Raw genomic sequence first — 26,134 nt, forward strand, 5'->3', positions numbered from 1 at the left:
TGACATTGTGAAGGAAGTGAAGTAAGTAGTGACATAATATCATAGTTGACTTTGTGCATCAATTTCCAAGAAACCTAATGCATATACAATTCATGAATGTCAATCTAGCATATGATGATACATACTCCTACATAATGATACAAGCATCACATGAACAAAATCTTGCAGGCAGACACGTGGAACAGGATCATTGGGCAAAGACAGTTTTAAACTTTATGTTTTAAACAATGTCATATTTACAGCAACATGGATTGATAAGCGTCATGGTGAAGTTAATTTAAGAAAAAAGATGGAATGATTTGCTATCATGTAGATAAAAATAGCACTTTTTTTTTACAAAAGATAAAACCAGCACTTAAATCTCGGAAAAATTATCAATTTTTACCAAACACTTAAATATTAGGCTTTAATAACATGTTCTAAATTTTTAAGATAATCGCTAAAACAATGAGTTTAATAAAACAATGAGTTTAATAGAGATGCTTAAAGTATAAGTATATAGATGGAGTGAGGAGGTTAAGTATCCTATCTCTAGAGAGGTCTTCATTGTGGCCTTGGTTCATCTACTTGCCTCTTCCTCGATCAAAGAATTAACATGATCCCATATTATTTTTCTATACTTTATCTTAACTACCGTATTTTGCATGCTTTAACTTAATATCCATATGCTTATGACTAACTCTCTTGACTCATATCAACCATGATTGACATATAGATGCTTATGTTTGCCCCCTTTCATTGTTTACAACCATGATTGATATATACTGGGTGTTCCGCAAAACCCGTGCAACGCACGGGCATCCATCTAGTTAAGATATAGATAAGATGCAAAAAGGCTGAAATCAAGAGAAAAAAAATATTTTCGCCGTCTGTGGGGATCGAACCCACGACCACGTGGTTAAAAGCCACGCGCTCTACCACTGAGCTAAGACGGCTGGTTCGAAATTAAATATACTAAAACATTATTATTCCATGAAGCATCACTCAAATCAATTTCATCTGTAAATTGAAAGACATAACATACATATATGGACATATGCATTTTTTATAGCTACTTTTTAATATTTACTTAGTGTTATACATTCCTGTGAACACATAGAGACTAAAGTTTGAACCTGAGATTCTTCGTTTATTTACTTCAAAGAGGTGAATATTTAGCCACTAGACTACTTAATAATTTTGTTTTACATATATCCACTAACATTTTCAATTACAATGTTCAGTGAGTTAGTTCCCATAAGACCAGGCCATGTTCAAATGTTCAATTGCATGCAGTGTATCACAGTATCCTTTGCAATTAGCTTCAAAAGGAGTAATGAACATTGACATAAATGATAAATAATTAGATTTCTTAATCATTTAACTCGGAGTTTGATACTTGAACGATGATTACATTTTGGAAGAGATTAATTTCTTAAATGAATTCCAATAAACTTTTCTTTAAGCATAGAAGGATAATTTTTTTTCTTTTTGACAAAAAAGAGTAAATGTGTATAGTAATCTGCACCTAATTGACATAGGTTATTAAAGCAAAGAGATTAAATATATTACTTTAGTACGAGTATGCATACATTTATTACATGGAAAAGTATGATACTGTATCGCATTTAAGGTATATGTTTTCGCCAATGAATTTGACAAAACCACGGTACAATAACTACATTTTGAAGTTTCAACAAAATCAGAGCGCAAATGCTCAAAGTAATCCATCACCAATCTAAATATACACTCAACATTGTAACATTTTAAACTACTTTTACATATAACTCACCATCCATACTTGTGCATTTTCTATTGTACTCTCTTTCACATTCATAGAATGATAGAGCCTTATGAGAAAGAGATGTTGGAATTGGAAAACAAAACTTTTGTTACTAACATTTTGGCATGAAAATCTATACATCAAGTCAGCAACTATACATGCCATAGGATCATATTCATAAATATAGGAAGCACAATATCTATATATATATTCTTTAACATAATGTATAGTTATATATGTATAATGTCAGAGGTATATGTAATATGTCCAAAAATTTCTTCTTCTACTTATGAAGATCGAAGAGGAGAAGCAGATGAACTTATATTAGAACTACCTTCTCCGGTTAGTGATTCATCGACACTTTTTCCAAGCTGATCTAAACCGCTGCTGCTTGAACTAATACCATTTGTTTTGTCATTGAGATCCTGAAGTTGTTCCAATGATCTCACCACCTCATCAATGTTTGGTCTATATTTTTGTTCTACCGACATACATTGCATTGCAATCTGAGCTACTTTCATTGCTTCACGCGTCGAGTATTGACCTTCAATACGAGCATCCATGACTTGAAATATTTTGCGTTTACTGATAAGTAAAGGTTTCGCCCATTCAACTAAATTATGCTCCTTAGTTGGCCTGTTTTTATCCAATACACGTTTGCCTGACATAATTTCTAAAAGAACGACTCCAAAACTGTATACATCGCTCTTTTTGGTCAGGTGACCTTCACAAAAAAGACAATGGAAAAAAGGTTAGGATATATTTGCGATTGCGAGGACGAAAAATATATTTAAACCTATGATAAAAAATGTAAGTAGTATGCAAAAATAACTTGATGATACTGTCTTGAAAAAGGTTGAGATACCTGTTGCTAGATACTCAGGTGCTGCATAACCAGGGGTGCCCATTACCCTTGTAGAGACATGGCTCTTACCACCTTCCGGTCCATCTTTTGCCATCCCAAAATCGGAGAGTTTTGCATTATAGTCCTATTTGTCGACAAAAAGGAATTTTACAAAGCAAGTCTAATTAGTAATCTCTTTAATCAACCAGGCAAGTAAGATTGTTGGGATAATTCACTTACAGAATCAATCAAGATATTAGAAGTTTTGAAGTCTCGATATATCACTTCGACTTCATCACTGTGAAGAAATGCAAGTCCCTTAGCAGAATCAAGAGCTATCTTCATTCGGATTTTCCAAGAGAGTGGCTGAAAGTAAGAAGCTCCTACTCCATAAACATTAGGTAGAAATGAGATTTTGAGAGGTTTACTATATTAACTACTAAAGAAAAACTTGAAAAAAAAATATAAAATAGGCGACAAAATTAATAACATACTTCTAAACAAATGATTATCCAAACTTCCTTTTGTCACAAATTCATATACCAAAATCCGGTAGTCATCTTCTAAGCAGTAACCAACCAATTTCACAAGATTAGGATGACGAAGCTGTCCAAGGTAATTGATTTCTGTCTATAAAGTATAAGGTTAGTGTTGGTTCAAAAGATAACATATATAAAAAGCGCAAATTGTGCCTATGTCTTCGACTGTAGAGTGACTGCAACGATTTTCCATTATTCAAACTCAAGGTAACGAATTGCAACTTATGTTTAAATACTACAAAATGTCCTAAATGAATTTCATATTTTCCTAACTTTAAAATGAAACGAAATTCTAAACTATTGAGCCTAAAATGACACTCACCAACCATTCAATATGCCCCTGACTGCTTTCTTGGTTAAGCCTCTTGACAGCAATGACAAAACCAGTACCTGGTTTAGTAGGGGCTAGTGTGTGCTCATCGATCCAACCCTTAAATACGGAACCAAATCCACCTTCACCGACCATACTATCTGGACGAAAGTTCCTTGTCGCGGTTCTTATTTCATTGATTGTGAAAGACTTCAAATTGATGGATTGCAATATCTCACCCTCAGTCCTAGAAGTTAAAAGCAAATGTGGAGAAGATGCCTTTCTGCTTAAACCGCTCGAAACATCCTCTTCTCTTCCACCAACCTTTGAATTCAAACCTGTTAATCTCATAAAGAAAAACATAATTAACTTCTTAGGCCATGTAATGGTAAGCAAATTGCCACCAATAATTTCAATAACACTAATTCTATATAGTAAATTGAGGCCAATGCAGTAGAAGAAAATAAGGTACAATAGCATTACATACATTACATTATATCCTATTTCTCAGAAGTGTATTAATTAAAAGGAAAATTTCTTACATTTTCTTGAAGATAAATTTCTGTATTATTGATTTTTTTTCTCTCTCACTCTTTCTCTACCTTTCACCTATAAAACCAACACTTATGAGATCATGATCGCTGAGTTCAAGAACTGCACGGATTAAATTTTCCAAACTTAATTTTATAAACACAAGTTAGAGAGGATCTTTGATTACCCCCTAAGAATTTCTAAACAAATCTTCCTCAACCAAACCAATATAGTTTTTTTTTTTTTTTTTGAGAATGTCTTAACCGCAGGGTTTTGATGGCATCTGATGCATTAGTGTTGATATGATCGCACCTGACCAATATAGTTTTGTCCCATTTTGATATTTACTTTTGTTATACTTTCATATCTTCACTACTAAACACAACATAACTCATCACATATAATTATTTTGAAGCTAGTCTTTTAATTTTTTGTGTTTAAGCCATTCATTAATTATTTTATTTTTCTTCCATACCAAGCAGCAAAATTTATTCAAAAAAAAAACACATATTGAATCATTAGAAGAATCAGAACTCAAATCCAAACAATCTCTAATTAAGCAAACAAAGTTCAGATACAAGTTGATCAAGAAAGAAAGTTAAAAAAAGAAAAAATAATATTAAGATACCATTATGTGTAGGACTCTCAGCTTTGACCTTTGCACTAAAGCAGCAACCCATCATCATAGAACTAATTCAACAACACAGAACTGTTGGTGATGGACTCTTTCAGTGAAACCAGAAGAGAGTAACTAGAAGTAGAATTTTCAATATTTGATAGAGAGAAGTTTGCATAAGCAAGCAAGGTCTTGAAAGAGAAGAAAAGCAATATAGTGTGAAAACAATGATTTTTTCCACACATAAAAGGTTTGGTTTGGTGTCACCAAAGGACATAACTGTAAATTCAACACCACTATTGTTGTGTATAATATTATAAATTATGTTGAAAAGTATGTGGTGTGAATGAGGTCATATTTGTGGGATTCTTTGAAATTTCTTTGTTAGACCATCGAGAACAGGTTTGTTCTGGCTGCTACTTTAATTGGTTGTTTTTTAAGATCAAGTTGAAAAAAGAAAGAAGAGGGCACAACAAGAATGAAATATGTATTTTTGTCTCTCATGTATTAGTGCATTTTAGTATTTTAGAATTGAGAGTTGAACCTAACTCAACCTTACAAAATCAGCTTGTAAGGTGACGATTGTCTCTACTTTATTACACATATTCAGACCATTTTGCAACCGATATGAGATTTCTTAACACACCCCTCGCGCCCAGCGCTATTGGGCTGGAGGTACGAATATGAACGATGGATGACCCAATCAGAAACCTAATAGCAGACGGCCCAGCGGATCGTGGAGGAGGTTCTGATACCATCTTAAGAGGATCTATGATTAATTGATCATCACATGCTACTATGATTATGATTTATGTTATTGTTATGATGTGCAATATATTGATTAAGCTACTTCAAAAACTATATGCAACCTATTTCCTATTGAACCCTCTTAGATACTTCCATTGAAGATACTTGTATAGCATTTCATTTATGTGGTGTTTCCTATATGTTGAGATTAAGAGCACCCAACTCCACTAATTGTGTCATTGGAATCCTGAACTTGTTCCAATGATCTCACTACCTCATCTATGTTTGGTCTATATTTTGGTCTTTCAGACAGACATTGAATTACAATGTGACCTACTTTCATTGCTTCAAGCGACGAATATTGGCCTTCTATACGAGCGTCCATGGCTCGAGAGATTTTGCGTTTGTCGACGAGTAATGGTTTTGCCCATGCAACTAAATTATGTTCCACAAATGGCCTGTTTTTATCCAATGGACGTTTGCCCGACATAATTTCCAGGAGAACAACTCCAAAACTATATACATCACTCTTTTTAATTAGATCACCTTTACAAAAAACAATGCGAAAAAAGGTTAGGCGTAAAATTGTAGGTTTTTAATTTTCTGTTGTTGCAAGTTGTAATAAACATTTTAAAGTTTCTTTTCGGCTTGAACAAGATTGAGATACCCGTGGCTATAAACTCAGGTGCTGCGTAAATCGGTGTATACGCCTTTCCCGATTCGAACCTTTCATCTTCTGATCCATATTTTTCCAACCCAAAATCGGATAGTTTCGCATTATAGTTCTGTAGTCAACAAAAAGGAATTTTACAAATGAAGTCGAATTAGTATTTTCTCATCTCCAAACTAGTAAGATCAATATGTAATTGATCACTTACCCAATCAATCATGATCTTAGAAGTTTTGAAGGCTCCATGTATCATTTCAACTTCGTTACTATGAAGAAATGCAAGACCCTTAGCAGCATCAAGAGCTATCTTCATTCGGATTTTCCAAGAGAGCGGCTCAAAGTTAGAAACCCCTACACCATAAATATTAGTAGAGAGGAGTTTTTAAGAGTTTAAGATACTAACTAGGAAATGATAGCAGGAGGAAAATTAGTAACATACTTCGAAACAAATGATTGTCCAAACTTCCCTTGGTAAAAAATTCGTATACCAAAATCCGGTAGTTATCTTCTAAGCAGTAACCGATCAATTTCACAAGATTAGGATGATGCAGCTGTCCTAGGTAATTGATTTTTGTCTATAAAGTACAGGGTAAATTAGTTTAGTCCTATTACAGTGAATATCAAAATTTTCATCTGTCACAATCTATTTTGCTACAAAAAACAAGTTTCATAAACTAGTTTGATATTTTCCTAACTCCAAAATGAAATTAAATGAGACTCACCAACCATTCACTTTGTCCCAGCTGGTTGTTTTCTTGGTTAACCGTCTTCACAGCAACGACGGAACCAGTTCCTAGTTTAGTAGGGGCTAGTGTGTTTTCATCGATCCACCCCTTATATACATAACCAAACCCACTTTTAACGACTAGACCACTTGGACGAAAGTTCCTTGTAGCCGTTTTTACCTCATTGAATGTAAAACACTTCCAAGTTATTGGATTCAAGTATCTCACTGTCAGTCATAGAGGAACAGCATCCCTTTTTGCTTAAACCACTCAAAACATCCTCTTCATTCAAACCTGTTTATCTCAGAACAAAAACACGAATTAACTTCTTAGGCCGGCCTTATTCTCGCAACAGTTTTTCTACCAATAATTTTGATAACATTCATCCTATTGTTCAAGTTATACAGTTCTCTTTTACATTGATACTTTTATATGGAAAATAGAGGCGCCAACCAACACTTTTAGATCGGCAAGACAACCGGTAACAAAAGAGAAATAACCGCAAATTGTGCCTATGTGACTACAAAGCTGCTGTAGGGTTTTCAGTGTCACAAGCCACATATATAAATATACGGTTCTGATTACAAGAATACCGCAGACACCCCCCAATCGCTCCCCTACAGCAAAACAGTTGGGCCTAACTAACGTTACTTTGGGACAAAGGCAAAGGGGAAGGGGCGGGGCAGGTCGCCACACTCACTCTGTTCACTCGGCTACCCCGTCGCCCCTTGCACGCTTTCTGTGCCTATGAGCAATACTCAACAAACACAACGGAAGGAAACTGAAAAGGTACAGTGACATTATTGACTATAGCAATCAATCATGTAAATTAAAGGAAAGTTTCTAACATTCTTGAGTAATATTTTTCCCTCACTCTTTCTCTATCTACCATATATTCATCTATAAAACCAACCGTTACACGAGATCACAATTGTCGAGTTCGAAAACTGCATGATGAATTAAATTTATTTTAACACCATTGTCATGGCTGAGTATACCAAACCAACATGCGAAATTTATTCTTAACAAATTTAATGTATATAAAGTATGATTGAATTGAAGACAGTGAGGGGATCTTTGATTAGCACCTCACAATTTTTAAACAGATTATACTCCATCAAACAAGTTAAGTTGATCAAGTAAGAAAGTTAAAAAATGAAAGGGAAAAATTGAATAAAATTTATGATACATACCATTATGTGTAGGACTCTCAGCTTTGACCTTTGCACTAAAGCAGCAAGCCATGAACATGAGTGATAGATAGAACCAATTTTCAGCGAAACCAGAAGAGAACACTTGTCACTTGTATCTTAGACAAAAATGACTTTAAAATATAACATAACATGATTTTCTTATTTTATTTTTATAAGTGGTCTATTGGATTAATACTTTAAAAAGTATTTAAAATTTCAAGTTGACCGGAAGTATAAATTAATATTTACGATTGAAATAATGACTTAATTGATATCAGTTCGATTAAAATAATAAAAAATAAATATGTAATTCATGTTGAACCAACATCAATCGTGTCAATATTTAATCGTAAAAATGAGAAGTTATAAATTTTTACTTCTAAAAAGTATTGTCAATAATCCACGTAATTTTTAATAGTTTTAAATAGTGGTCCATCTTAGCACTCATTGTACTTATTATAATTAGCGGGCCAGACAAGCGCGCCGCGCCTGTCTGTGTTTAACTTATGTCAAAAAAAAAAAACTCTTATGTTATGAAATTAAAAATCAGAGATTAATAAAGTTTTGCAATTAAAAAATGTACCTTATTTAAATTTCTGCAAGAATTGTGATAGTTGGAAGACCTTAATAAGAAAGAACCATTGTGTTATTTGAATTTAAAATGAAGGGTAATTTGGACAATATAAAAAATTCAGCCCAAACTCACCTATCATTCTTATATATTGTTATAGATAATAAAGTTTTGCAATTAAAAAATGTACCTTATTTAAATTTCTGCAAGAATTGTGATAGTTGGAAGACCTTAATAAAAAAGAACTATTGTGTTATTTGAATTTAAAATGAAGGGTAATTTGGACAATATAAAAAATCCAGCCCAAACTCACATATCATTTTTATATATTGTTATAGATTTAAAATTTGAATTTAAAATGAAAGGTAATTTGGACAATATAAAAAATCCAGCCTAAACTCACGTATCTTTTTATATATTGTTATAGATAATAAAGTAGTATGTGGTGCTGTACCAAAAAAAAAGTAGTATGTGGTGTGTAAATGGTGTTTTTGATTCAAGTTCTTTGTTAGATCATTGAAGGATCGATAAAACTAAATCAGGGTTGTCTTGGTTGCTATTTTATTTATTTTTGGTACATGAAAGCACAAAGTCCAAGAAAGAAAAACAAACTACAATTCTATGTGCAAGTTTTTAGGCATGCAATCTTGGAAAATGTCATTAAGAATAATATTTTGCAGCTCTTTGGAGGAGTCTCTAAAGTCATAACACCAAAAGAGCTTTAAGTAAGACTATGATTGCTAGTCAATCCACACTCGTGTTTTTTTTTTTTTAATTTTTTTTTTACAATAATCCACACTTATGTTGTCTATTGGTGTGTGCTTAAACTGAATTTGCCAATTTAGGTTGATAATGTCCTGGATATGCTGGATTAAAATGGGACTCGTCTCGTTGAGCTTGCAATTCCGTGTTACCAGATCAATGAGTAACTTGGAATCACTTTGTACGATGAGATGAATGACTCCATGTCTTTGTGCCAACTCGGTCCATTCTTGCCTCTTTCGGCATATAGGGCATCACAATACGAATCATTTGAATAAATCCCTAAATCCAACAACCATTTGAGTTCCATAGTAAGCCGCCACACCAACAAGATTCACAGTCTTCTTGTAAGCCCCATCACAATTAAATTTTGATCCAATTTTCAGGGGGTGGTTCCACCCAATGTATATGGTTTGATATTTAATTTGTTGTTTTATAATCAAGTTCAAGGAAAGAAAGACACACAACACAACAAAAGTTTGCCTTTATAAAATTGATTTGTTTTTTAAACGACCTTTCTTATATAAAATTGATAAAATAATTATGTATGTTTTTAATTAATTAACATGGTAGGATAACAATGTGGGTATATATTGGACCCATAATTATGTGTGTTTTTTATTCCAATACTATCTTATCTTAATTAAGCCACTTCAAACAAATGATTATCCAAACTTCCCTTGATCAAAAACTCATACACTAATATCTGGTGGTCATTCTCTAAGTAACCAATTTTTCACAAGATCAGGATGATGAAGCTGTCTCAGTCAGGTAATTGATTTCTTTCTATAAAGTATAAGGTTAATGTCAAAATAGTAATCCTGATTCAAAATAAAACATATAAACAAAACACAAACAAATAACACAAGGTTTGAATTTGATCAGTTAGTTTAGTCAATTGTAACTATATCTCCGACTGCAGAGATGCACGGGAAAATCAGAGTAGCAATAGGGATTTTTTTTGTTCTAGTGACTAGAATTTCACCTCTTAAAATGAATAAGCAGGTTCGAACGTGAGACCCTGCATATTGGCTATTGCAATATCTCTGCCAACTGAATTATGTTCAGGAAATAGTAATTTTCTATTGTTCAAGTTTAGAGTTACCGTTAAATTTTGTTTGATATGTTTTAAGACTACAAAAATTTCAATAACATTAATCCTATATGTGCAGGAGCCCGGGTTCGAACCCGGGACACTCCACTTATTCACATGAATGAAAGTTTAGGACATAACCACCAAGTCAACAAAACTGTTTTTAAATTCTTTGTTAGACCATCGGAGGATAAATTTAAACCAGTTGAAATAGGGAAAAATTGAATGACATTAATGATACCATTATGTGTAGGACACTCATCTTTGACCCTAAAGCAGCAAGCCATGATTCAAGAACAAAGTTAGAACTGTTGGATTAGACCCCTTCTTGTCTAGCTCTTGTTTTCAATGCAACTAGAAGATCAGCTACATAAGTTTGCATAAGATAGCAAGGCCTTGAAAGTCAATACAAAGGCCAGGTCTACTCTTACTGTTAAGACTTTTTCCCCAAGTAACTGAGTTTGCTTATTATCTTTTGTTGAGTGTATAATTGTGTTATTTGGAGTTTGTTTGAAGTCTCACATTGCTTAGATTCGTGGGCTGTTGAGTGTATAAATATGTGAGGGCAACCTCACCCTATGAGCTAGCATTTGAGGTTTAGATCCAAGCATATTTAATGTCTTTCACACTCTCATCTAACTCTAGATCATCAAAACAAGATTTAACTCATGTTTTTCTAACCTTCCCCCACTAGACCATCTGGATGAAAGTTCCTTGTAGCATTTTTTAACTCATTGAATGTGAAACACTTCAAATTGTTGGATTTCAATATCTCACCCTCAGTCCTAGAAGTTTTTACCTCTACCAATAATTTGAATAACATTAATCCTATAATTTAATTAAGTAAAAAAAAATTAATCCTATAATTTAAGTTATATATACAGTTCTCTCTTACATTGATCATTTTTCATGGAATATAGGGCCTAAACACAGTATAAGAAAAGGTCTAACAACATTTTATAATATATCATGTAATACATTGAATTTCAAAATATAACTCATCACATACATATAATTTGATACAAGTCTTTTTGGTTTACTCAAATTAAAAATGATCTTTAAGAAAATAGAGCTAAAACATTTATCAAATAAATGTTTAAGAGCTCCCCACTCTACCAATTGTGTCATTGGAATCCTGAACTTGCTTCAATGATTTCAACATGCATATTTGGTATATATCTCGTTGTATGAGACAGACATTGAATTACAATAAAAAATTATGAAAATTATGAAGATCATTAATCTTTAATTTCAAGAGAAGACATTTATCATTGTTGATGTTTTGAACATTTTTATCATCATGGTCCACCGTGGACCGTGTCCATATTAGAATTTATCCGGTTAATTTGGATATAATTTTGGAATTCCCTAAAAAAATTACATTACTTCACAATATCCCCTCATCAAAACACACTCTAAGAGTAACCCATAGATAATTTAAGTGGATATGCATTGTCACATTACAATTGTGAAACTTTCATATTGCAAATTTGTGGTTCAAGTTCAACTAGTGATTCATAACCTAATATGCTTTTTACTAATTCTGTAACATTGTGATAGACTCTGACTACAAGAAAAAATAATTTGTAATAGACATTTAATTACCTTTGAAATAATTTTTCCACAGAACCAACAATCCTAGTTATGCCTTCCCTTTTATTTTCACGAACTAAACTTTGAGATATTTTTAGAATGATAACTAAGCTTGATGACAAAGAAATGTTGGAATGGAAGAAATCAACTTTTGTTGCGAACATTAAGCCATATATAACCATTTGTTTAGATATAGAGACTGATCAAAGCTTCCCTTGCCATCAAGTACTGTATCATTAGAATCCTATATTTTGTTCCAATAAACTCACCACTTCATCCATCTTTGGTCTATATTTTGGATCACGAGACAGACAGCGAATTGCAATGATAGCAACTACACCCGCTTCATGCAACGAATACTGGCCTTCTAAATAGGAATCCATAAGTTGGAAGATCATGTATTGGTTGATGTGGAACCGCTCAGGCTTGTCCCCTAGTTCGCATCGTGGCCAGTTTTTAGCATCTGCACATTTGCCAGACAAAATTTCCAGCAGAACAACTCCAAAACTGTATATATCACTCCTTTTGGTTTGGCGAACTTAAATAAAAAGACAACCGGAAAAAAGGTTAGGAGTTTTGATGTATTAGTAAGATGCAATAATCATTGTTGATGTTATACCTAGGAATGGATTGACCAAGCTTAAGGTAAAGAGACTTGGACCACCAGACAAAAACTATATGCTACTAAATTTTCTTAAAACAATTTGGATGTACAATAAAAAAGATTTTCATTTTGCTATTTTATGGTTAATAAATTGTAAATATTGTCCATATTAAATTTCAACAGAGGAAGCTGGAAGTATCAAGGGAAAACTAAATTAAAGCCTAAAAACTAAAGACTATCTTGGTTGCCTTGCCAGTACAAATAAGATTTCGGTAACAAACTATTCGGATTTCTACATATAATTAACATCTAGGTCCAAATGCTCATTCACTATGTGCACGGCATGATCATATGGTGAAATAGGTAAATGATGTGCAACAATAACTTACTGATACTAGCTTCGAGAAGATTAAGTTACCTGTGATATAATACTCAGGTGCTATGTATCTGTAGGGTTGAGACATCGCTATATATAACGTCAAACTCGAGTTCACCTCACCAAATTTATCTCTAATTTTTTCCAACCCAAAATCGGATAGTTTTGCGTTATAGTTCTGTCATGCACATAATAAAGGAATTTACCAACCCAAAATCGGATAGTCTAACTAGTAATGTAATTACTCTTCATCTCTAAGCTTGTAAGATCAATAATTCCACTTACAGAATCAATCAAGATATTAGAAGTTTTGATATCTCCATGTATCACTTCGACTTCATTACTGTGAAGAAATGCCAGACCCTTGGCAATATCAAGAGCTATCTTCATTCTGACTGTCCAAGAGAGTGGCTTCATGTTAGAAGACCCTGCTCCATAAACATTAACAAGATAAAGATGATATTTTGAGGGGTTTAATATAATATACTAACTAGTAAAAAAACAATAATGAATATCATACATACTATTAAACAAATGATTGTCCAAACTTCCATTGACCAAAAATTCATATGCCAAAATGGGGTATTGATCCTCCAAGCAATAACCAATCAATTTCACAAGATTAGGATGACTCAGCTGGCCCATGTTGTTGATTTTTCTCTATAATCAAAAATCAAGTAAGAGGACAATGAATAACATGACAATAAATTATAAATATCTAATTTGCTACTGATGCTACTGATAGGAAACAAATTTTCTAAACTAACTTGATATTTTCAAAATTCAAACTAGTTCTCAAGTTTTGAACCAAGTTTCCGAATGAAACTCACCAACCATACACTGCGTTTCTGGTGGTTCACACGGTTAAGCTTCTTCACAGAAATTTCTAAACCAGAATCTTTTTTAGTGGGTGCTAATGTATGCCTATTGATCCATCCCTTTACACAACAAAAGTCATCTTCCTGCTTATCTGGAATCGCGTTCCTTGTCGCAGTTTGTATATCCTTTAAGGTAAAGCACTTGAAAGTTGTAGAAGTTTGAAGCATAGATAAAACATCATCATCTTCTCTACTGTCAAGCTTTGAATAATTCAAACCTGTCCATTGCAAAATAAAATATAAATTAACTACTTAGGCCAGCATAAAAAAAAAAATTATTCAAAATTTTTTAAAATTCTGAAAAATAACAAGGACTAAATCTATATGCATAAAAATTTTGTATGAACCAAAACAATACATTTTTTATAGCGACAAAAAACAAAATTTTATAATTATATAAGGAAAAAAAAAATTAACCCTAAAAAAATTGTTTATAGGAACTATGTGCAAGAAAAATGTTTATAAGAATGTTATACCAGAGGTAAACCGTGTATAAGAAAAATGTTTATATTGAAAATTGTTTATAAGAATTATTTATAACTGTGTTTGGACTGTTTTGCTCAGGGGTTGTTGGCACGTGTATATGGTACTGGCGGTTGATTCATTTGTTAAGTTTGAACCCTTGTTGATCTTTGCCGATGCTCTCACTCTTCATCTTCTTTTGTAACAGGGTTGTTCCACCTTATTTGTATAATCACGATGTATTCCCATTTGGATCGTAATTGGGTCAGGTCTAATGTTTCCTAATCTCTGTATCTTTTATATTTATTTAATATATGTTTCCTTTTGCATAAAAAAAATTACCATTATATGTAGTGAACCTCGCACTGAAGCAGCCACCCATGAAGTGATCGAGAATCTTTCACTATGAACAATGTAGAGTGTACGTTGTTGATGATCCACTTCGGAATGAATGTGGACTATAAGTATTGTTGATGGCAGAGTCAGTGGAATTCTTGGAAACTATTCATGGAAACTTCTTTATTACACCAAGTCAGGAACACATTATTGGAAACTTCTTTATTACACCAAATCAGGAACATATTTTCTCTTTATCTCTTCATATCACATTACCAATTTATCATATGGATTCACCGACTACCAATACCATCAAAATAAACTGCAAGAATTTCTTTAGGTGCTCCCTAAAATTATTGCATGCCCAGCTCGTTTCCATTTTTATTCTTCCGCAACTTAAATAGCGGACATTTATTGACACTTTTACCATGTTTTGCACAAAATGAAGAAGCTAATGAACAGGGATTAGAAGTGTCTTCTCCATTTAAACATTTATTGACACTTTTACCATGTTTTGAACCCATGTTGCTTGATCTATATGACCAGTTGTTTAGATGTAGACACTGATGAAAGCTTCCCATTCTACCAAGTACTGTATTATTAGAATTCTATAGTTGTTCCAATGATCTCACCACTTCATCAATGTTTGGTCTTTTTTTTGGATTAGTAGACAGACATTGAAATGCAATGCTAGCTACTTTCATTAATTCACGCGGCGAGTATTGGCCTTCTAAATAGGAATCCATAAATTGGAAGAGCTTGTGTTTGTTGATGTTTGAACAATCATTTGTCATATGAATTATAAATAATCCAAGGAAACAATTTAAGTCATTTTGTTACATATCAGATTTGCCACACAGATACTACAGGAAACAATTTTGTTACATTTTGTTACATCAAATTAGTTTATACACTGCTTCAAAAAAAAAATTAGTTTATACACGGTTGATATTGATTGACAATATAAAATTAGTTTACACTGTCTGTTACTACTTCTGTTGCAAATAAAAATTGTGTTCTAGTTCTAGACATGAAAGTTGAAAGGGTCAAATGTGCCAGAGGACTGAACAGGCACATCCACCGTACAAACAAATCTATCACATGATCACTGTACAGAATCATTTGTTAAGATCAAAATCATCAAACTACTTTGCATGCACACAATCTTTGCCTGACAAAAACAGCATGAACCTATCTATAACTTGGTCAAAAAACGTTTACCAACCCAAAACAAAACACAACCATTTGTCTCTATTTATGTTCTATAATCCTTTAAACATCTTCAATGCATGCCTTGTGTGTATTAGTACTACTGCATTCCTATCACACACAAATCATAGAAGAAATAAGAAAACAAAAAAGGCATTGTTTTCTGATATTCTAGCTTCTAGCACACTGCTAAAAATGTCAACATATGAACATGAGTTGTTAAACATTGAGGTCCCTGCATTTCCTATTCTTTTTTTATGATTAAATTTATGTATGTTTTTTCTGAGATGTATTTGTTAATATATACTTGTGGACTGTTGTACAGACTTTTGTTCTCAAAGTACATATGCACTGTCAAGGGTGTAGGATCAAAGTCAGGAAAGTACTCAGAAAAATTGAAGGTAAAGTTTAAAAAAATTAACTTTATTTTCAATTTCTATATTTATTATCTTTAAGAAGTTAGAATCATTATGTCGGTACATACTTCTTCTGGTAGATCAGATACATTAATTATTTAATAAATTTAAAAAGATGAATTGTCTTTTATAAAAATGATTAGATGGAGTACTTTGTTTTTGCGGCTACAAAATTGATTTTGAATTAATGAATATATAAGTTAGCCATTTTCTAATGATTTTTTCAAGACTAATTTTACACACTTCTGAATTTGTATCAGGTGTCCTTAAAGTAGACATTAATGCAGAAGAGCAGATAGCAATAGTCACAGGCATTATCAATCCTTCAACTTTGGTCCAAAAGTTAGCAAAATTGGGTAAACATGCAGAAATTTTGAATGAAGATTACAACGAAGATGACACAGATCATGATGAAGAAAATGACAATAATCAAGAATACATAATAAATGACCAAAGTGCTTTTGAAAATAAGTATATGATTCCAACTATCTATGGAAAAGATAACTATGGACCTGAATGGTATTATAATCAGGATATGGATGCAAAAACCATGGAAAACAGCTTTAATCAAAATTTGGCAGTGCCATCACCAATGTTTTATGAAAGTTTTAACAATAGAGCAAATGAAGATGTTACCAGAACCAATGAATACCCCAAATGGCAATGGCCTGCAATATTTGAAGATAATTGTAGTGGAACCAGTTACTCTGGGTTTGGAAATCAAGAATGGCCACATAACATCTCTGGAAAATCATATATTAATGAATATGGTTATCAACATATCAACCACCTCTGATGGCTAATATACATGGACACTACCATGGTTATTATCACCCTTCAAATTAATTAATTGGATATGCTATATTGTGCTATTGAGCTTAGACTAAAGCATATCCTTTTAAGTAACACTCATGTCTAAAGTTTCATATTCTGTCATAATTTATGTTTTTGTTCTTTGATAATTTCATTTAAATACTTAAGGACCCTTTTAATAATTCTCCAACATTTTTTTTTGACAAGAATAATTCTCCAACTTTTTTTTACCAACAAAAACAACAATTTTCATTCATTCAAATCGATAGATATTACATCAATCAAAATTATTATATATATTCAAAATCGCTAAAAACTAAAAAGGATGAATTTGCGAACAAACTCACAGCTTCCGAATTAATAACATAAAATGGCTTTATCTTTAAGCCTACATTTGATATGACGAAATACAAGTATCCGGAATAATTTTCCAACTTATACTCCGAGAAAAGTAACAAAATATGCAACTTTTTAGTACATGAAGAGTAAAATATGCAACTTTAGTCTGTAAACTATTAATCTTCATCAATTAATCCCTACTATTAAAATGTCAAGTACTAAAATTGATCTACAAAATTGACAGGTTTATTAACATTTTATTTCTTATTTCTTAAAAATTCCGAACAAAAAAATTAAGAGCAATCCTCTTGTATGATCTTAAAAATTTAAATATGTTGAAATAAAAAGATAAAATTTAATCCTCTCTCTGTGTGCCGCCGGCAACAATTTTCTTTGTTGATTTTTCTTGGAGGGGTGATTTAAGATTAACTTTGATCCGAAATCACCCCCTATTGATTGTTTTTTATTTATTTTTTGTTTAAATAAGTGATACCTACATGTTTTTTAGGTTTTATTCGAGCTGTTCCCTTTTGTAATGTTTTTATCTGGTGTTGTTTTAATCCATTCTTAGTGCAGAGTCTTTGTTTCGATTTCCCGTCTTTGTATGGTGTTTGTCCCGTCTTGGTACGGTTTGTTTTTGTTCAAATTTGGAGGTTTATTTTGATCCCAACTTAGTGCAAATTCAATGACTTTAACATCATCAACGTTGCAGATCCAGATACATGATTATTCCAGACATTTGAAGTTGGTCATATCAATTGTAGGCTTTGTCTTAGACATTAAGCCGTTTTATGCTATTAACTCGGATGTTGTGAGCTTCTTTGCAGATTCATCCTTATTAGTTTGTATTGAAATTGAATTTGTAATGATTTTGATTGATGTATTTTCTATGAATTTAAATGAATGAATATCGTTGTTTTTGAGTAAAAAAAAAGATAAAATTTAAACCAAAATATTGTAGTTAATGAACCCCTCTTATGATAGAATCGTTCTGGAGAACCCGAGTCTGATTTCTGGTAGGATCAATTCTAGACCTCGCGATCCATCTTTTGATTATTCCTCTGAGAATCAGATGGTTAATATAAAAAAAATAAAAAATAAAAAATATTTGGAGGATGCATTTTGGAGGAAAGTTTTTTTCATTCATTTTAGTCGACTCGAAATGTTAGTTGCGCGTAAAGATGACCCGGTTTACACCAAAAAAGCATTTTGGAGGCCCAATAAAAATATAGCATTGTTTTGGGCCACTTTACGGCCCAGACAAAATACTTAGCGGGAAGTTAAATTCGCGCTTCAACCCTTCCTCTCCTTACAACCTTTCTATTTTCTTTTCTCTCTGTTCACTCACTTTTGCCGTTATTTCAACGCTCATCATCGTTCAAGCTTTCTTTCTCCTCCATCGTTCTTCTCTTCAAGAGGGTAAGCCCGTTACAATTTTTTATTTTTTTTTATCTTTCTTTTCTCATTCTTTTGCGTTCTTTTATATTTATGTAATGATAATCATCAAACATGATTATTTTGTTGTTGAAAAAGATCAAACATGATTTGTTACACTGATGTACTTGAATTTGTGATTAGGGTTGAAGATTCTGTTGTTTGTGGCTTTGGTTTTATAATCTGATTTATCATAGTAGTATTCCTTTGTTTGGAAGTGAAATCGAAGTTTGTAATAATGTGTTTTTTACTTCAATTCTTTTTGAAATTTTGATGTTGTGAAAAATAATTGATGAACTGATAGATTAGTGTTTGATTATGACCTAATTTTGGGATATTTTTGTGGAGTGTTTTATTTATTACCAAGTTGATGCTATGGACTTGCAATTAGACCTAATTTGTGATTTTTTTTTTTTTGACTAATTGATTTGTGAAAATTTGATGTTGGTTGATTGGAGTTGAATATTAGTATTACATTTTGGGGGAAACGGATTTAATGCTGTTACTGCGTTAATGCAATAATCGCCAACGACCGTCCTATCAAAAGTGAACGGCCGAGATTAAAATTGTAAGAAGTCAAATTAAACTGAATTTGTTAGAACCGTTGGATTATGTTTCTACCGCCGAGATTCTCTACTGCTCTGCGTGAAAGTAGTACAACAGACAACCTCAGTCCTATTTTGGTAGAGTTTTGTAATGTTAAATTTAACTTTATATTCTAAATTGATGATGTTGCCATTTTAATGAGGTTTATTGATATTCTTGAATTTGTGAAATATTATGAGTATTGATAAAGTAAATTAGAATAATTTATTGAGCCTTATTGGAGAATCACATGATTTGGTTTATAATATGGTTTGTGAAATTGTGATTGCTTTTGAGCGGTTCCTTGGATATCATGGCTCCCAGATTTCCTATACGAAGAGAGCAAAAGAAGATGAAGGCAAGTGACTCATCCTCTAGCAAACCTAACTTTGACAGTGACCAATTTCACTCTAAGAAGTGTGAAGAGATGCAACTATGAATAAACGAGGTATACTCTCGCAGGCGAGGCCAACTTTGAGGCATCTTAGGGCTCAAAACCAAAAGCCAGATTCAGATGAGCAAAAATGGGATTGTATTCTCCATGATATGGAAGTCTTATGTAGAATGATGCAAATTTGTATGGAGGATAATCAGAGAATAGAAGACGTCATGAGAGATTTGTGGGAAGACCTCAACCTCAATGTCATGCCCCCGAGGAAAAGGACAGCCGAGGAAGTTGCTCAGTTTGTGGATTGGAGACCTTTTGGAAGGCATCTTGTAGCACTGGAAGAGGGGAGTCAAGAAGATGATTCAGAAGAGGAAGATGAAGATGAAAGTGAAGAAGACAGTGGAGAATACGAAGGGTATGAGATGAAAAAGGCTGTTATTCTCCATAACAAGGGAGCCCTATCAAGAATGCATCAAGTGTATACGGAGAATAGACAGAGAATGAAAGACATCGCAAGACAGATGTACGAAGGTCTCAGACGCAATGACCCGCCCATAACTGACTTGAAAGATGAGGAAATTGCTTGGATGGTGAATTGGGCGGAGACCTTTTGGAAGACATGCTTCAATACCTAAAAAATAAGGGAACCAAAAAGATGACCATGTAGACTAGATGACTTGGATTATAAGCCACTTTTATTTGATTTTGCATTTTAAGTTTTAACTCTTTGCTTGGTTATGCTTATTATTTTTTTTTAAGAATGTTGATTAGGATCTAATGTAGGAGTTGCTTAATGTTATGCTTTTATTTGCCAATTATATACTCCCTCTGGTCCTTATTATAAGAGAAGTTTTACTTTTTAGGTTCATTCTAAAACTAATATATCTAGACTATAATATTGTCCAAATACATTAATTTTACAATGAACTTAAAAAGTAAAATTTCTCTTGTAATAAGAACCGGAGGGAGTATTAAGACTTATGGTATTGACCTATGTACACTGAAACGCATTACTTCAACATGATCAACACTAGGAATGTCAAATAGGCATCTATAGGCAGAGATAGAGTTATTTGCTATACATTGTCATGTTGGATAAAAACATTATATGTGCCTGGTTCATAGCGTAGGAGCATTCTTTAGCAGGGTATTTTGTGTATAATGTAGGATAAACGTTCATAGTCGTTGGCATTATAGATGTCGAATATAAATCTTTTTATTTATTTAAGTCATTTTAAGTAGTTTCGAATATATTTCTTGTTTGTCAATTTATTTATTTTTTTTATAAAAATGAGGGCCTAAGCCTGAAAAAAAAGGAAATTACCCTAAAATTAAGCGAGGAGTAGCTATCCTTAAAACATCCGCTACTGATAAATGTCTAATGTCATTAGGACAAACATCAAAGAAAACACATCCAATATTCATACAATACTCTCGATTAGCTAGAGCATTTGCATATTGATTAATTTCTCGGTATGAGTGTTGCACCGACACCTCCCAATCCAAAGCTAAGAGTCTTCGAATTAGTTTCTTGTTTGTCAATTTAGTTCACAAAGAAATATCAACACATTAAATATTAATGTCGCACTCTCACTTTGTCCAAAATTATTATTTGATTAATAAACCAAGCAAATGACATTCATCAAGTCTAGAGTTCATTTCTCGTGTGAACTTAACTCTGTTGATAGGGAGATATTACATTTTAATAAGTAAGTGGAGTGTCCGAGACATTGCTTTTAAAAAAACTATAACTTGATTTTATTGGTTTTATAATTCAAACTCTGCTATTCCTGATGCTCCACCAGATGCTGTAAAGTTCCTCTGCTATGACAGTTAGGAGACAGTTAGCTATTAGTTGTTAGTTGTTGAGTGCAGTTGCACTTGTGTTAGTTAGTAGTCTGTACAATTATATTTTCTGTTATTTTTGTTTGTCCTAGGTAGTTATGCAGTTACTTGCTTTTGAAGTAACAACCTATTGTATATAAACAATCTAGGCCCTTTGTGGAAGAATAACATTTTTACTTTTCCTTTATTCAATTTCTGCTTATTCAATTCATCTTCTCTCGGATTATTCATTCTTCTGTGTTCTTTATTTTGGGTTAATTCCCCAACAAAGTGGTAACTAGAGCTTTCACGATCCAAGAGATTTTGATTTAGATCTTTCACCAAGAAAGAGAATCAAAGGTTGTCGTGATTTCAATCATGGCTGGGAAGAGTAATTTCCATGCGAATTTGCTCATTCTTGATGGAAAGAATTGAGATACGTGGGTCAAACAGATGAATGTGATATTCATTGTTCAAGAAGTGGATGAACAAGTGAATATAGTTCTTGATCCATTACCAGCAAATCCAACAGAACAACAAAGAACAACATTCAAAGAAGCACTAAAGAAAGATAACAACGCTCTATTTCTCATTCATCAATGTGTTGATGCAAAGGTGTTTGAGAAGATTGCAGATTCCACTACCTCCAAGGATGCTTGGGACATTTTGCAGAAGAGTTATGGTGTTGATGCAACGGTCAAGAAATTGAAATTGCAAGCCTTGAAGAGACAATATGAATTGTTTGAGATGAAGAGTCACTACAAGAAAAGACATTTTTTGCAGCGAAAAAAGTCGCTGACAAATGTATAAAGTTGTTGCAAAAGAGCTTTACCCCAACAAAAAAAAAGTCGCTGCTGGTTGTTGCGATAAGCTCCGTTGCAAAAAGTTTTGCAGCGACACTTAATATTGTTGTAATTAGTAATGTTTTGCCAACAAGAATATTTGCCGCCGACACACAACATGATTGTTGTTATATCTAACTTGTCTCGACGATTAAAGTCGCTGCGATAAATATTTTTTCCCAACAATATATAGTAGTAGTTGTTGGTTTGAGATACGTAAATATAATTTTTTTTTATATATATATTGTGAAAATTTTAATTCTTATTTACTTTTTATATGATTAAATTTTATTTGAATAGCAATTATGAAGTTTTGTCTCATAATTTCGATACAGTCTTCTTGTTGTGTTAAGTATTTTTTTTTTTTTTATAAGCACTTGATGTATTGAGTATAATATCTGTTGTGCTCTAACTCGTCAATGGCAAATCCTGCATTAATGTTAAATATTATTAACACAAGAAACAAAAAATAATTTTTATGAGATTAAAATTACCATAACACAAAGATTCTTAGGAACAACTGAGATTTTGGTAACAATTTTAAGATAGAAATATGAAGGAAAGAATTGCTGTAAGGAAAAAGAAAATTGAAGAACAATTGAATAAAATCAAATTACTGTACCTTCTTAAAGTACACACAATTGAAGAATTTTGAAGTATTGAATTTGAAACATGATTTGAGATTACCATTACTGAATATGGATTGGAAAAATATTAACATAGGCAATGTAATTGGAGTTGCAAACTTGCAGTGTTCAGCGAAATTAGAGGGAAAAATATTAACATAGGCAATGTAATTGGAGTTGCAAACTTGCAGTGTTCAGCGAAATTAGAGTTGCAAAACTTGCAGTGTTGAGCAGATTAGGATTTGTAAAATAGTGACCTATTTAAAACCGTCTTCAATTTAGTGGGAGCATTTTAGTTTTTTTTTTTTAATAATAATGTGTAAATAAAAGCCTCCATAATCTATACTATGTGTGTATCCATATTCACGTAAAGTTGTGAGTGGGTAGTTGAAAAGTAGTGGTAGTATAGTAGACTTTAACTTCATCTAATTTTAGTTAGTAATTTTAATATTATAAAGTAATTGTGAGTAATAATATAAGAATTGAATTACTTACCAAAAAAAAAATATAAGAACTGAATTGGGCTCTTAAAATTTAATTGACATATAACTAAAGTATAAAAAAAATTAGTAGTATTTAGTCAAAAAAAAAAAAAACTGGTAGTATATATTTTTTGTCAAAAAAAAAACCTAGTAAGTATATATTTATAAATTAAATAAGTTTTTTTTTCACCTTGAACATAGTTTAGTATTGATAGCGGTATTGATACGTGCAGAGATCGAAGTTCGAATATGAACTTTTTATTTATTCACCTTAAATGTAAAATTTTAACTACTAAATTGCTTGACAAAATAAATAATATCATATAATCTTAACATAAATTGGTTTATTGAAACAAAAAATGAAACAAAAATTTTAGGAGATGAAAATATTCCGTTTTTATTTTTATGGACTAAAATTAAAACTCACTACATTTTTTTTTGACTTAAAACTTATTAAACTTTATATTTATCCAGATTTGTTTTTGTACTATATGTACTATTTTTTAATTAAAAAAAATTAGAAATGCCCATTTTGTTTATTCCAAAAAGGAAAATTGTCCACTAATCTGACCATAGAACGTGAAGAGAATTATCCGGCTAGCAAGCATGTTTTGCAATTGCAGCAACCTTGCAAAATTATTGGGAAATGGCTATATCATTAACAACGATTTTTTTTAATTGGTTGGTACAAGTCTATTTATCCCAGCGATAGATATATTGTTATAAAAAATTTACTTATCTCAACCATATGTAATCATCGTTGCTAATTCTTTTTATTTGCCAACAACAATTGAATTGTTGGAAAAATGTTGCTGCCAAATCTCTTTATTCTTGTAGTGAGTGATGAGACAGTTGCAGATTACTTCACAAGATTGGTGACTCACACCAACCAGATGAAGAACTGTGGAAGCAATCTTGCAGAAGAAGAACTTGTTGAAAAGGCACTCAGAACTTTAACTTCAAAATTTGAGCACATTGTGGTGACAATTGAAGAAAAAAAAAGACTTAAGTGAAATCAAGATTGAAGACTTACAGAGTACACTTGAGGCTCATGAGATGAAGCATGGTGGGAAAAACCATGGCAAAGAATATGAACAAGCTTTGTTTGTTAAGTTCAAAAGGTACCAAGATGAAAAGAAGAAGTGGCAGAAAAAGAAAGAGTCAAAGAAAGGGAAAGAATGTGATGAAGACAAGCCTGAATTCTCAAAGGAAGAAAGAGGAGGTTCTGCCAATTCAAATAAGTTTAACAAGAAGCATATTCAATGCTTTAACTGTCAAGAGTTTGGTTACTTTGCAAGTGAATGCAGAGGTCAAAAGGTTCCAAGACTATGAAGAAGCAAATGTGGCACATGATGATTCAACATCAGAAGAAGATGTGAACTTCATGGTGACAATTACTGATGAAGAAGAAACAGAGGTACACATGATTGAGAATGATAGTGGATCAGATCAAGATCCATTAGTGATGATGGCTACCACAAATGATGAACTTGGTAAGCAAGAAGTATGTTATTTGGACACAGGTTGTTCAAATCACATGACTAGTAACAAGAAGTGGCTGATTAACTATAATTCTTCAAGAAATCAACAATTCGATTTGCTGATTGTAGAACAGTAAAATCAGAAGGAATTGGTGATATGTTAATCAAGGGAAAGAATGAGAATCAGACATTGATTACTGGTGTAATGTATGTGCCAAATGTGCATACAAATGTCCTCAACATTGGACAATTGGTTGAGAAATGTTTCACAATGACCTTAGGAAACAATCAAATGAATGTGTACAATGAGGAATGTAAGCTGGTATTGTGTGCAACATTATCACAAAGCAGAACATTTCAAGTCAAATTTGAGAGTTCAAATTCACAATGTTTTGCTAGTGAAGCTATCCATGAAGCAGCTTGGTTATGACATCTAAGGTATGGACATTTAAATTTCAAAAGCCTTAGTGATTTGAAAAGTAAAGATATGGTCCATGGATTACCAGAAATTAGAGTGCCTAAGGATATGTGCAGAAATTGCTTGGTTGGCAAACAAGCCAGAAAATCTTTTGCTGGCATATAGTGGTGAGAGCTAGGAACAAGCTTGATGTATTACACAATGATGTATGTGGTCCTTTTACTGAATCATTAGGAGGAAATAGATACTTTGTATCTTTTGTTGATGAATTCAGTAGAATGATGTGGGTGTATCCCATGAAAAGTAAAGATGAAGTGCTGGTAGTTTTCCAAAGGCTTAAAGCAGTAGTTGAAAAACAAGCAGGAAGGAAGATAAAGGTATTAAGAAGTGATGGAGGTGGTGAGTATACATCTCATGATTTCAGAAAGTTTTGCAAAGAGGAAAGTTAGTTATTAGTTGTAGCATCTTCTCATCCAGATGTTGCACCGGATGTTGAAGCATCTGTCCAGTTCCTCTACTATGACAGTTAGGGGGCAGTTAGCTATTAGTTGTTAGTTGTTGTGTGCAGTTGCACTTGTGTTAGTTAGTAGTCTGTATAGTTATATTTTCTGTTATTTTTGTTTGTCCTAGGTAGTTATGCAGTTACTTGCATTTGAAGTAACAAC

The 26,134-nt window shown here is 32.5% G+C and overlaps 4 protein-coding genes, 1 non-coding gene and 1 pseudogene across 5 annotated transcripts; 2 read left to right on the forward strand and 4 right to left on the reverse strand.

Annotated features, from left to right (window-relative positions):
* Positions 1-863: 863 nt before the first annotated feature.
* Positions 864-935, reverse strand: TRNAK-UUU. The gene has a single exon. It is a non-coding gene; the product is annotated as a tRNA-Lys (tRNA).
* Positions 936-1,936: 1,001 nt separating this feature from the next.
* Positions 1,937-4,752, reverse strand: LOC123918254 (receptor-like cytoplasmic kinase 176). Its single transcript, XM_045970260.1, has 6 exons — positions 4,615-4,752; positions 3,468-3,793; positions 3,101-3,236; positions 2,847-2,989; positions 2,628-2,751; positions 1,937-2,486 (listed from the first exon to the last, which is right to left on the reverse strand). Exons 1-6 carry the CDS (start codon positions 4,670-4,672, stop codon positions 2,050-2,052), a joined length of 1,224 nt encoding a protein of 407 aa, XP_045826216.1. The 5' UTR covers positions 4,673-4,752; the 3' UTR covers positions 1,937-2,049.
* Positions 4,039-8,093, reverse strand: LOC123918256 (annotated as a pseudogene).
* Positions 8,094-11,757: 3,664 nt separating this feature from the next.
* Positions 11,758-14,042, reverse strand: LOC123918257 (receptor-like cytoplasmic kinase 176). The gene is made up of 5 exons (XM_045970261.1): positions 13,767-14,042; positions 13,461-13,596; positions 13,222-13,364; positions 12,979-13,114; positions 11,758-12,494 (listed from the first exon to the last, which is right to left on the reverse strand). The coding sequence occupies exons 1-5, from the start codon at positions 13,980-13,982 to the stop codon at positions 12,193-12,195; spliced, it is 933 nt and encodes a 310-aa protein (XP_045826217.1). The 5' UTR covers positions 13,983-14,042; the 3' UTR covers positions 11,758-12,192.
* A 1,974-nt stretch (positions 14,043-16,016) lies between these two features.
* On the forward strand, positions 16,017-17,083 carry LOC123918258. Its single transcript, XM_045970262.1, has 4 exons — positions 16,017-16,052; positions 16,147-16,222; positions 16,498-16,992; positions 17,028-17,083. Exons 1-4 carry the CDS (start codon positions 16,017-16,019, stop codon positions 17,081-17,083), a joined length of 663 nt encoding a protein of 220 aa, XP_045826218.1.
* Positions 17,084-18,722: 1,639 nt separating this feature from the next.
* On the forward strand, positions 18,723-20,580 carry LOC123918259. Its single transcript, XM_045970264.1, has 2 exons — positions 18,723-18,808; positions 19,733-20,580. Exon 2 carries the CDS (start codon positions 19,844-19,846, stop codon positions 20,429-20,431), a length of 588 nt encoding a protein of 195 aa, XP_045826220.1. The 5' UTR covers positions 18,723-18,808; positions 19,733-19,843; the 3' UTR covers positions 20,432-20,580.
* Positions 20,581-26,134: the final 5,554 nt, after the last annotated feature.

Source organism: Trifolium pratense, linkage group LG3 (assembly GCF_020283565.1).
Source record: "Trifolium pratense cultivar HEN17-A07 linkage group LG3, ARS_RC_1.1, whole genome shotgun sequence".
In the NCBI taxonomy this organism is placed as follows: domain Eukaryota; kingdom Viridiplantae; phylum Streptophyta; class Magnoliopsida; order Fabales; family Fabaceae; genus Trifolium; species Trifolium pratense.

What these genes read in the sequence shown, in the direction of transcription:
- LOC123918258 (XM_045970262.1), top strand. Translation starts at nt 16,017, where the DNA reads ATGTCAACATATGAACATGAGTTGTTAAACATTGAG. An exon ending in ATGAGTTGTTAAACATTGAG is followed by an intron (nt 16,053 to 16,146) that starts GTCCCTGCATTT and finishes ACTGTTGTACAG; the next exon opens with ACTTTTGTTCTCAAAGTACA. An exon ending in AGTACTCAGAAAAATTGAAG is followed by an intron (nt 16,223 to 16,497) that starts GTAAAGTTTAAA and finishes AATTTGTATCAG; the next exon opens with GTGTCCTTAAAGTAGACATT.
- LOC123918259 (XM_045970264.1), top strand. Translation starts at nt 19,844, where the DNA reads ATGAATAAACGAGGTATACTCTCGCAGGCGAGGCCAACTTTGAGGCAT.
- LOC123918257 (XM_045970261.1), bottom strand. Translation starts at nt 13,982, where the DNA reads ATGCTTCAAACTTCTACAACTTTCAAGTGCTTTACCTTAAAGGATATA. An exon ending in GGACAATCATTTGTTTAATA is followed by an intron (nt 13,365 to 13,460) that starts GTATGTATGATA and finishes TTTATGGAGCAG; the next exon opens with GGTCTTCTAACATGAAGCCA. An exon ending in CTAATATCTTGATTGATTCT is followed by an intron (nt 13,115 to 13,221) that starts GTAAGTGGAATT and finishes TGTGCATGACAG; the next exon opens with AACTATAACGCAAAACTATC.
- LOC123918254 (XM_045970260.1), bottom strand. Translation starts at nt 4,672, where the DNA reads ATGATGATGGGTTGCTGCTTTAGTGCAAAGGTCAAAGCTGAGAGTCCT. An exon ending in TGAGAGTCCTACACATAATG is followed by an intron (nt 3,794 to 4,614) that starts GTATCTTAATAT and finishes TGAGATTAACAG; the next exon opens with GTTTGAATTCAAAGGTTGGT. An exon ending in CTAATATCTTGATTGATTCT is followed by an intron (nt 2,752 to 2,846) that starts GTAAGTGAATTA and finishes GTCGACAAATAG; the next exon opens with GACTATAATGCAAAACTCTC.